Genomic DNA, 12,755 nt, shown 5'->3' with positions numbered 1-12,755 from the left:
CGTGGTCTCTCTTCCCATCGCTTTGGATTCACTTCTCCACAGGTCCTACCTTCCAGAAAGTGGTTGATTTTCTGTTCCTAGAATTGCTGCTCCTCTTCTCTTCTATCTCCTATTGAATTTGTAGGTGTTCAGAATGGTTTGATAACTAGCTATCTGAACTCCTGGTACCTGATGATATTTCAGTTTCCTACTCCTCTGCCATCCTACTTCCTCTCTCTAGCAGCATTCCTTTTTTTTTAAAGATTTTGTGTATTTATTTGACAGAGAGAAATCACAAGTAGATGGAGAGGCAGGTAGAGAGAGAGAGGGAAGCAGGCTCCCTGCTGAGCAGAGAGCCCGATGCGGGACTTGATCCCAGGACTCTGAGATCATGACCTGAGCCGAAGGCAGCGGCTTAACCCACTGAGCCACCAGGCGCCCCTAGCAGCATTATTCTTAAGAGCCCAAAAAGTGGAAACAACTCAAATATCCATCAACGGATTAATGAATTAACAAAATATAGTAATAGCCGAGAAATGCAATACTATCTGGTAATAAAATTTTAAAAATTTAAATACTGATACTATAATATGGATGAACCTGAAATATGCTAAATGAAAGACACAGAAGATTATATATTGTGTAATTTCATTTATATGGTATATCTAGAAAAGACAAAATCTTGAAAGACAGAAAAGTGGATTAGTGATTACTTATGGCTGGAGGTGGGGAAAGATGTGCCTGCAAATGGACACAAGGAATCCTATGAGGTGAAGGAAATGTTCTAAAATTGAATTATGGGGATCTTTGCACAACTCTGTAAGTTTACTAAATCGCTGAATTGTACACTTAAAAAAGATTTTTTATTTTTATTTGTTTGTCAGAGAGGGAGAGGGCACAAGCAGGGGGAGCGGCAGGCAGAGCAGGCAAAGGGAAAAGGAGGCTCCCCACTAAGCAAGAAGCCCAATGTGGGACTCAATCCGAGGACCCTGGAATCATGACCTGAGTGGAAGGCAGATGCTTAACCTACTGAGCCCACCCAGGTGTCCCTGAATTGTACATTAAAAATAAGTGTGTTTTATGTTATACAAATCATACCTCAAATTATTAATTAACTAATTAATTAAAGGCTCCACACCCAGCATGGAGCCCAACATGGAGCTTGAACTCAACCCAAAGATCAAGACCTGAGCTGAGATCACAAGTCAGATGTTTAACTGATGAGTCACCCAGGTGCCTCCTCAATTAAATTATTTTTAAAGTGTTGAATGAAAAAAGCAAGTTGCTTAATTTATTTCAAGTAGAATATCACTTGTGTAAAATTTAAAACCCCAAATAGCAGTATATATTATGGACATACATACATAAGAAAATACACAATCATATATGGTAACAATTTACACCAACTTTAGAACAGTGTTTACCTCTAGAAATGAAGAAAACGTAAAGGAATGGAAGAAACTTAGTTACCTCAACCAAATACTACTGTAGTCTATGGTAGTATTTTCTGTATACTTGCAAAACAAACCTCACCTTTGCTCAACTCTGTATCTTTGTGGACTTCTACCATATTGGCTGGTGTACACTGAATAATATCAGGAGACAGAACTTCAGAGTGCAATGTTAACTCAGCAGAGAACTCCTGAGATCCATCGCTGTAGTCCACTGATCCTGATAATGTTCTGCTTAATTAAAACATATCCTTTATAAAACAAACTAGATAGCCAAGCAATAAAATTCGTTCTGAGATCTATAATAAATAACCACTTACACAGAGAAATCATTCTGTTTGAGAATTTCCTGAAGTCTCTTCTGAAAATTTTTTTCACTTTCTGTTGCTGGCACAAACCTGCGATCTTTGAATTTTAAAAGTGCATTAAAACATGTGGATAACAAATGAATGAAATATTTTCCTTTCTCTTAGAGTAGCTTTTAAAATAGTTACAATTTCCTATCTTTCTCTTGACACATATAATACCACCTAAAAGTAGTCCTATTATAAAGTCAAACAAAAGGGAAATGGTTGATACTGAAGCTATAAAATTAAGCACTTAAAGTCAGTTCAAGATTAAGTTCTATAATTATAACTTAAATCTAAATCAAAAACATTGCTCTCTACCTATAAATGTACCACACACTCTGAACCTAGAAATTTCCCCTTTATAAAATATTTCTATCTTAGAATGCCTTAGAAGGCATTCCAAATTTATCATAGCATTTTTAGTGTCTAAGACATAATAAAAGTTTTAATTGGACTTCAATGTATAATTATTACTATATTTCAAATATATTTACCTCCTGAATTATGTCTTTTTATTCTTTTATGTGTATCTCTAATTCTTTTATTTTTACTTAAAATTTTTATTGTATTCATGGCATTTAAGCCCTCAAATTCTTTTTTGAATGTAGAAGAATTTAGTAATACATAAAATGTAGAATTTAGTAATACAGAATTTAGTATGTATACTAATACAGAATTTAGTAATACAAAGAATTTAGTAATACATAAAATACATTAATTGAGTATTTTTTTCTGAGCTGTACAAGATGATCATAGCAGGAATTTAAGGACATACAAAGAAAATAGTTTAAGGGCAGTATTTCAAGGGTTACATTTTCATAGTTTAATGAACAAAATGTAGTGGCTACGTTGGGACTCTTCTACAAAAACCCAGAACACACTAGAAAATTAAAAAAAAGCAAAGAGGTGGGACAAGAAGACAAGGTAAGGTCAAAACCGGACAATGAAGATGACAGTTTCTATGGTGGTTGGGAGTACGGGTGGAGGGAGAAAATAATGAGTGTCACTTTGAGGGTAAAGAATTACAGTTCATAGCAATGACAGAAGGAAAAAATTAGAACATTTAAAGGTAACTTGATAAGTAAAATTTAACGTCAAGGTAAAAACTCAATGGCTTAAATTTTAGAAAAAAAAAAAAAAATCACCAGAGTACTATTGGGTTTATACCTTGTGATTCAGGTTGGCTAATTTGAGAAGTTTCATTTCTGTTTCTTCGCCGTTGCTTTTCATCTTCCCATATGGCCTGCAGACCAGGGTTTCCACCAATTTGAGCTATAATCACAATAATACTTCAATATGAAAAGGATCAAAGTGAAAAATATTTGCTCAGAAAAAGAAATCCAAAGTTTAAAAAAACAAATACTGCTTTAAAAAAAATTACCTGCTTTGTGTAATAAAATGACCAAACATTCCCAATCTACATTATTACATTATTCTTTTGTTTTAGTTTTCTTCCTACTGGCTCCCAAAAACCCAGCAAATGAGTAAGATTCAAGCACTTGATGACAGTCAATACACCTAAGAGTTCCCTCCCTGGTATATAACCTGAAAATTAAAAAATTGAAAGGCAGAATATATGAAATTCTTTTATGATGGCTGATGTATTTAGTATCTTACTTTAGGCTCATGTCTATGCAAATATACTTAACATGAATGGACATACCAGTGAAAAAATAATGACTGTCTCATCAGAGGTACAGAAGAAATCTTCCTAAGATTTTTGCATCCCCCTTTTATAATATATTACTTCTCTACTACTGTTTTCTTCCCTATTTTTTCTACTCTATTTTGGTCATTAAATTTTAAAAATAAAAACACATATTAATAATTGTGTATATACCTTCAATGTCCAGCCGATTTAAGATATCAGCAGCTACAGCATCCACTTCTAGTTCACATGTACTCTGTGGTTCGACACCTTCCAGTATTAAAGAGCTGTATTAAGAAGATACCCAAAAATATAATAAATCAGGGGTGCCTGGCTGGCTCAGTCAGTAAAGCATGCAACTCCTGATCTTGGGGCTGTGAGTTCAAGTCCCATATTGGGCAGGGATTACTTAAAAAATAAATAACAGATTTAAAAAACATGTGTCACATAACTGTAACTTTTCATGTTTAGTGATATTATAGTAAGTCACAATTATTCATGATGATACTGTGTGTATACATAAAAAGAAATAAAATACAGGAAGAGAAAAATACAAAACCTGTTGTATTGACAACTCTATTGAGATTCTTTTTCAGTATATTTCATATATTTTGGTTCATTATATTTTATATGTAAGGAATGTACAATGTTTTAGCATGAGGGTCATAGCCAGGTAGAATGGGATTAGATGACAACAGAGGGATACAGAAACCATATACATTTGTAATCACTTGCCCAGAGGCATCTTCCTCAGCAATCATAGCTGGTTATAAAACAATGAGGACAGAATATGCAACAAGAGATAAGGGGAAGAGAGCTTACTGAAAAGGGGGCAAATGATACTGTTCTCCCTGCCTTCAACCACTGCTGAGCTAAGGAACGTTTTGAAAGTCTCCATAACTACAGAACTGAGAAACTATATGAGTTCAACAGTGGGATTATAGCTAAGAAAAGTGCTGATACCACAAGGCCATTAATTCTTATGACAACTTCAGAGGGTTGTTTCCCACTAATGTTCGTTTACTCAAAAGCATTTTTTTTTTCATCAGAGCAGGATTAGGAAGATACCATATAATTAACCCTGTTTGACAGAATGAACATACAGCATCTATTATGAATACCAGTTTACTCATTCCAAAATTTAGATGATCTACAAATACTGACCCTAAATGAAAAGAACTTTTATTAGAAAGTGGGTGATGGCAGATTTCATTAACATTTTTAATTGAAAGATTTTTTTTTAATGTTTTAAGAGAAACATATTAGCAAAACCTAATTTTCTCTTATCTATCCTTAAGGATCCCTAAGGAAATCCCTATATGTACATATTTATATATATGTAGATATAAAACATACCTGTATCTTTTTACATTTCTGACAGAGAAGGGACATATTAGCTAGCCTATCACAATATATCCCTTTCACTTTCAGAAAAAAAAATTATCAATATAGCTTTTCTTTTTTTTTATTCTCATAATTTAATAAAACCAGTTTTACCATGAATTGAAGTAGTAGATAAAATAGTTTGGCCAACAGTTTTCTCCTTTTACCAAAAAGTTTCACAATTTTTTCCAGAATTATACTATAAATTTCAAGGATGGATTTCCCAGGAGCAACATATTCATGATAAAAGATGGGAACGATAACAACAAAAAAAAGCAATCTCATAGTAAAAATTTACAACTATTTCTTGCCCTTATTACAAAACTACTTTAGACATTCAGTATAGGCGGTGTTCCTAGTGAAAGGAAGTAATTTTCACACTAAAAATGTTTCCAGAGGCACCTGGGTGGCTCAGTGGGTTAAGCCTCTGCCTTTGGCTCAGGTCATGATCTCAGGCTCCAGGGATCGAGTCCCACATCGAGCTCTCTGCTCAGCAGGGAGCTACTTCTCCCTCTCTCTCTGCCTACTTGTGATCTCTCTTGTCAAATAAATGAATAAAATCTTTTTAAAAAATTGTTTCCAGTAGATAGAAAAACCGTAAGTAAAAAATCCGAGTCAGCAAAACATGTAAACTATTCATTATGGTCATGAAAAGCAGATAAGCAATGGGATGGTAACTAGACAATCGTGCCTCTCTGAACATTTCTGTTTCTAGCTTAACACAACAGACATACTAATTAGAATCACTGAGGGTGGAGCTCAAACATCTATCATTTTAAAAGTCTCTTCAGATCAATCGATTGGGCAGCCAAGGTTGAGATTACTGTGGTAGACTTGACTTTTGTGGATTCAACACTCTGGGGCAAAGGACCCTGAAGGTCCATGAAATGTGGTAATTTACAATGAGTTAAGGAGTAGGGTTAGCAGAACTGCTAACTCAGCACTCTCGTCCCTTAATAGTTTGCTGCTATTTGTCATAGTCCTTGTAATAAAGTTTGTGAGGGAATGTAAAATATTTCTTTGTTTAAAAAAAAAAAAAAAAACCAGCAAGAAGGTGATAATAGCACTGAGGAGAGAAATGAGACTAATAAAATTTAAGAGTACTAATCCATGGCAAAATTTTTTTGACATTATGTTATTTGTACTTGGTGAAACTGAAAGACCCGTGGATCCCCTTACCCAAGAATTCAACACTGCCACAGGATGCAATCAGCAAGAGGTTCTTTATTGTAGCGCGGGCGCCTGCGGTTGGTCAGCAGCTCCTGCTAGCTGAGCATCCCAGGCTGGGGTGGTGCAGGATTTTTATAGACAGGTACAAACAAGTTTTGGATGGGGCAGGGCTGATTGGCTGACAATTTGAACATTTGAAAAAGGCATACTTGGTGTTTGCGGATTGGCAAAAGGTGGGAAGGGGGAGTGAGGAGGGGGAGTTGGACCTTATTACTCAGCAGAGAAGCATCCTGCCTACGTGACTATGCGGCCCCCTGCCTACGTGACTATGCCTCGGCTATTAGCAGAAGGTATCTTGTTCAAACAGGAGACCAGTGTCACACCCTAAAAGCCAAGCGGTTACAGAAAGGCAAAAGAGCAGTTAATTAGTTAACAACTGGGGGAAGGGTCTTTCAAAACAATGGATTCTCATGTTTATTACAACATAAGCATCCCCAAAGGATAATCTGAGAAAAACTACAGAGTTATCCTATATTTATTATAAATTCTAATTCTGAGTACCTCTTCTAATTTTATTAGTTTGCCTACTCATACCTTTGCTCATAATTTGTCAATTGCTAAGAATAAGATGGGCTCCCCAAAAACATTCTAAATCGCAAACTTTTTATTATATATGGTTTCCCCAAACTTACTCCTAACCAGTAAAGCTTTACTATGAGCTAACTAGAAAGATGGTTGCCTATAAATGGATTTCAAGTACTAATAAACTCTAGTCTTATTTGATCAAGCAAAACACAAGTTATTAAATATAAAACTTTCAGAACTGAAGGCTCTAGTGAATAGGTCAAGTCCTTGGATCAAATTGATGTGCTCCAATTTCAGAGAGATCGAGGAACTGTATCACAAGCACAAAAAATGAAGGCAGCAAGTAGCTTCTTGGTCACATCGCCCTGGACTGATTAGAATCTGATTTCATGTGGTGATTAATATTCTGTCTAAACTCAATACCATTTCAATATGATTAAAAAATAATTCTGCTGTACTGAGAAGGAACCAAGAAATACATATGTATGCATATGTGAACGTCTGTGTGCATATTTATCAAAAAGTCTTAATACTGGTTCAAGTCAATCAAGATATCACTGTGCATATCACTCTGAAGACCTCAAAGTTTCATTCTGGTACAATTACTTCTGTCATAAAATAATGTATTTTTATCATTATTTAGTGAGAGTCTTTCTTAAGTGTAGGTATTAAAAACCCAACTAATTCTAAAATGTAAAAATTCTGTGAAGCACATATTAGGATCTTAAATAACATAAACTTTAAACAAATATTTTTATGATAATTTATCTTCAGTCACTTACTAAATTCATACTTTCTTATTATGAAATAAACATAAAATCATTTAAACACTTTTTCTATCTTGCACTGTTCATGAAAATTACCAACTTAAAAAAGCATCAGATGACATATGTGAAAAGAGGAAGACCATAATTATCCTGCCAATACCCAACTGATAGAAGGATCAAGAAAGCTTGGGCAAACATTGTGGTATAAGACGGATACCTTTCTGAATTCTATGTATACAGCTATTACTGATAATTTAGATAGGTACTAATTACATATCTGTAATCTAAACATTTGGGAAATGTTACCTCTCCCAGAAAGTCTAATAAATAATATACCTGGTCAAAAGAAATCACAAACTACATTATTCATTCAGAGTATGTCAATCTACTTTTTTCCATAAAAATATTTAGAAATTTGAGGGTTATTTTTACTAAAAGTATCTGCTATTTACATTTTAAATTATTTTACTATGTGATTTTATTTGAAAAGTTATAGGGTATCAATTTACAACGCATAATGAAGATGGATGTTGGAGAAAAGTATAAAAATTTATACCCAGATTACTTTTATTAATTAGGTAATAAGTAGGTCTATTTTCATATTTCCAAGGTCTGTTTTTAAAATCTGTGATTCCATGTAACATACTAATGCTGAGATTTGCTTCTTTGACAAACTTAGAGATTCCCTTTACAACATTAACTAACCTTGGTATTTCATCTTCTTCCCACCGAAATAAAGTACCAGTAAGAGAATTTCCTGGTAGCTGATCCTTGCAAGATCCAGTTGCACGCAATGGATCACCTGGAAATAGAAAGGTAAAAGGGGATAAATTCTACTTTTAATTTGCATACAATTACCCTTTAGGTAAAATAATATAAAACCTGTATGACTAGTTTCTAAAATTGTGTCCTTAAAATGCATACACACACAGGAATGCATATGTACATCAGAGAACAATGGTTCCAAACTAAGAGGGAACAAAAGTATTTGTAATATGTATAGGAGAGAAAAATAGACACAATACCTAGATACTGGAATAAAAGTATGACACATTTAAGTGTGCTATTGTGGTAGGTATGATTAAAATCTCATTTTGAAAATAATGAAGAATTAAGAATTTTTATAGACTTTAAATTCCTAGGGTATTCTGTATGAATCGTCACTAAAATTCTAGTGGAAATTAGATTCCAGGTTAAGATTCAAAACATACTTCAACACTATGCCCCCAACAAAAAAATATGTAACACATTTCAGAAGTGATGGCAGTTAACAGCAGTGAGTAGAAACCGGGGGCAAATACAAATACAATTTGACCAGTGGTGGAAGACTGGACTAAGCATGTTTGCTTAGTTGTCTAGGTTTCGGGCACTGAGTCCTGGGGTCACACTCTGAAATAGTCTCTAAATTTTAGTAACTTTTCTGTGATCTCTTATAGGAATTTAAATTCTAAGAGAAAGCTTAATTGAGTAGCATGGACAAAATTCTAACATTAAGAAAGACGCTAAATTTGTAATCTTTTCCAGCTAAATTTAATGCTTTTTGTTTGTTGTTGTTTTAAGGAGGCACCGTGTCCAGCATGGAGTCCAGTATGGGGCTTGAACTCACCACCCCGGGATCAAGACCCAAGCTGAGATTAGAGTCAGACACTCAACCAAATGAACCACCAACGTGCCCCAGTACTTTGATCTTATTTGGTTAGCCTGATCACAAAATAGTGCAATTAAAACTAAGATCAGGTATTACCTTTGTTATTTTAATAAAACACATGCCGAAACATGTAAGTGATTTTACATACCTTTAGATGTTTTTAAAGACTTTGCTGTTAGGTGGCTAGGGCATTAATATGAAATTACTTTGTAAGTTGTAATTTACCATAAATACTATTTTCTAACAAATTCATATGAAAAAAGAATCAATACAAGTTTACTGATTCAAAGTTATTGATAACATTATAGAAAACCATCTTACCTACTTTTTGTGCACTGTTTTAGCGTATTTCCCTAAAGAACATGGAAACTCCCTAACTTAAAAATACACACACACACATAAAATTATATACATATATAATTTTTCAATTGTGGATGATAAAAAATACAAAATACCTCTGTGGTGCTCAAAATATTTACTCTGTTTATATACTTCACCTTAACAATTACAGTAATTAGCACCATTTCCATTCATCTGACACCTGATTATATAACTGAAATCCTGAGAAAAAAACTGTATATGCCTATATACTGTTAAAATTTCTAAATCTTATCTACTTTTGAATTTACTCCATTTTCAAAAGACTTCATTATATACATTAACTTGTCTTCCAAAACAAAAATGTTAAGTTATGCATATATAAGTAATACATATTAATTTACCATAAGAAGTAAACTGTCAGTTTAATGTGTCTGAGAAACATGGTAAAATATAAAAAAGTGATTCGCTTCTTTCCATGATTTCACTATAACCTTTTATACAAAACAAGCAAAACAAAACACACCAAAACCTGAGGGACTTTAGTATAAGGAATTAAGATATAAATTTTATTTCATCATACTTGCAACAATTTCCCTGCTCTTAATTTCCAACTAAATCTCATGTGTTCCTGCCTTCAAATTGTGAAAATTTTCTGTATCTTGAAAAAAAAAATCCTTCTAATTAACATGCTAATTCTCATCTAACTTCTGTAACTAAAATAAATGGCTTACATGTATTTGAAAACTCAAACTTTTCTCATGTTTTCCTATTGGAAATAAACTTCTGTGAAAGTTACCTTCTTTTTCTATAAATATCTACTGTTCATAGTCTAGAATCTTTACCATTCTTCAATCCTAATTGAACTATCATCTGTATTTGATACTGATAACCAACCTGCTGTATTCTTTTTATCCACTACCCAAATGAGTGGACATTTTGGTTACTTTAGACTTTTAGCAATTATGAAGCTGCTATAAACATTTGCATACGGGCGCCTGGGTGGCTCAGTGGGTTAAGCCGCTGCCTTCGGCTCGGGTCATGATCTCAGGGTCCTGGGGTGGAGGCCTGCATCGGGCTCTCTGCTCAGCAGGGAGCCTGCTTCCTCCTCTCTCTCTCTGCCTGCCTCTCTGCCTGCTTGTGATCTCTCTGTGTCAAATAAATAAATAAAATCTTTAAAAAACAAACAAACAAACAAACAAAAAATTTGCATACAGGGTCTTGGGCAGACATAACTTTTAAATCACTTGGGTAAATGCAGAGGAGAGCAATCACTGGGTCATGTAAATCTATGTGTAACATTATGAGAAACTGCCAAACTGTATTCCAAAGTGGTTGCACTATTTTGCATTCCCACTCGCAATGAATGAGTTACTGTTGTTCCACATCCCTGCCAGCATGTATTGCTAGTTTTTGGATTTTAGTTATTCTAAAAGGTACGCAGTAGTAGCTCTTTGTGATTGTAATTTGTATTTCCCTAATGATATATAATATTAACAATCATCTTTTCATGTGTTTGCCATTGTTATATCTTTTTCTTTGCTAGGACCCATCCAGATCTTTGGACTTTATTTTTTAAATATTTATTTATTTCAGAGAGCTTGAGCACAAATGTGCATATTGGGAGAGGGGCAGAGGGAGAGATTCAAGCAGACTCCATGCTGAGTGGGGGGGAGTGGGGCTTGGGCCCATAATCCATGAGAGCATGAAGTGAGCTGAAAGCAAGAGTCAGATGCTCAACCGACTGAGCAACCCAGGTGCCCCTCTTTTGACCATTTTTAAATGGATTGTTTGCTTTCTTACTGTTGAGAGTTCTTTACATATTCTAGATGCAAGTACTTTATCTGATAGGTAATTTGAAAATGTCTTCTCTCAGTGTGTGACTTACCTTTTCATTAATAGTATTTTCCACAGAGCTAAAATTTTTAATTTTGATAAAATCAACTTAGCAGTTTTCTTTTCATGGGTATTTTTTTGTATTCTACCTTGAACCTCATCGCCAATCCACGGTCAGGCAGACTTTCCCTTTGTTTTCCTCTGTAAGTCTGATAGTTTTAAATTTCACATTTAAGTCTATGATACACTTTGATTTTTACATAAGGTGTAAAGTATGTGTCTGGGTTCTTTTATTTTTATTTTCTGGCATCCAGTGATTGCAGCACCATTTATTGAAAAAACTATCCTTTCTTCACTGAATTAAGACAGTACCTTTGCCAAAGATAAGTAGATGTTATTTGTGGGGGTCTGTTTCTGGGTTCTCTTTTGTTCCATCGGTCTGTATATCCCATCCTTTTACTAATACCATGCTATCTTGATTACTGTAGCTTTATAATAAATGTCTTGAAATTGGGTAATTTGATTCCTTAAAGCTTTACTCTTGAAAATCTCTACATTGCCCCTCTCACCAAAAGAAGGATCTCCCAGATAAGAAATAACCAAGCCCTCACAAAAATTTAGGGAAACAATTCCTGTAGGGAAGGAAGTTAAGCAGTGAAGTTACCCTTCTCCCGCCTTTTTATATCTTTTCTCTTCCTGCCTTCACTTTCTACTCTTTTTCTCTATGGAGAAAAAGAAAGATACTGGGCAGACAGACTACTTCATCCTTTATCAGATGATCTCTATCTTGGGATCCTATGGACTATTTATACAACTTGGTTTATACAGAATTTTATAAAATTCTAAGATTTTGAGATGCCAGAAAACCTGGCATTTAGTAAACTGTACATTGCACCTAAAACTGAGATTACTATCTAGTAGAATTAGTTATGAACAAATGAATTATTTTGGTCTACTTAAAAGGTGAGTCATATATTGGTCAATGCTTCAATTTTTGTGGATTTAAAAAATGTAATATTTAAGTTGTCAATATAACAAAATCTGTTTTCAGAAATAGTATTACTGCATCTAAGTTGTTTCATGTAAAGGTATTATCACCATCATGGAGAGACATGACAAAAACAACTATAAGTATGTATAACATTATATATTAAAGCATTGCAAATAGTATTATATTTGATAAGGATTCTGCATTATAGTTTTCCAAATTGCATTTGTAATTCCAGTACCTGAATTCCTTGTAAGTCTTTAGAGCATGTGTATGTGCACATGTGTGCACACATCAATGTTTGCTAGGTTTTGCTCATAGAGAGTTTTCTTGTGTGTCTGGTATATTCTAAATTGTGTGAACATATTCTATTTGAAATGTTATTTTTAGGAATAATTTAAGACCTGTAATAAAATTCTACAGTAGAATTTAGAATTTGCCTCTACTGAATGGTGAGTATATGACCAGACCATCACTACCTCAGATCAAGTTCTAGATCTGGGAATCTCTTTTATTCCCAAGGAATTCAAACTGTGTTGAAGTATCTTAAAGCTGTTCCACTTTCTAGTTTGTAAGGACATTTTACCCAATGAGACCCTGGGTTTTGTTTCTGCCTCTCTCATTTGGAAAGG

General features: G+C 34.2%; 1 protein-coding gene across 4 annotated transcripts in view; it reads right to left on the bottom strand.

Moving 5' to 3' along the window:
• REV3L (REV3 like, DNA directed polymerase zeta catalytic subunit) overlaps positions 1-12,755 on the bottom strand; it is a 182,608-nt gene that overhangs the window by 103,811 nt on the left and 66,042 nt on the right. For 3 of the 4 annotated variants that reach the window (XM_044244365.1, XM_044244374.1, XM_044244372.1), the window contains exons 5-9: positions 8,039-8,135; positions 3,621-3,715; positions 2,948-3,052; positions 1,751-1,835; positions 1,513-1,664 (exon numbers count right to left, since the gene is read on the bottom strand). In XM_044244365.1, the coding sequence (XP_044100300.1) occupies positions 1,513-1,664; positions 1,751-1,835; positions 2,948-3,052; positions 3,621-3,715; positions 8,039-8,135 (534 nt within the window). The remainder of the gene's footprint in view (positions 1-1,512; positions 1,665-1,750; positions 1,836-2,947; positions 3,053-3,620; positions 3,716-8,038; positions 8,136-12,755) is intronic. The other variant, XM_044244369.1, reaches the window with a different exon arrangement.

This window comes from Neovison vison, chromosome 1 (assembly GCF_020171115.1).
Source record: "Neovison vison isolate M4711 chromosome 1, ASM_NN_V1, whole genome shotgun sequence".
NCBI lineage: Eukaryota > Metazoa > Chordata > Mammalia > Carnivora > Mustelidae > Neogale > Neogale vison.
The sequence above is the reverse complement of the archived record's forward strand: the minus strand, read 5'-3'. Positions and strand labels throughout refer to the sequence as shown.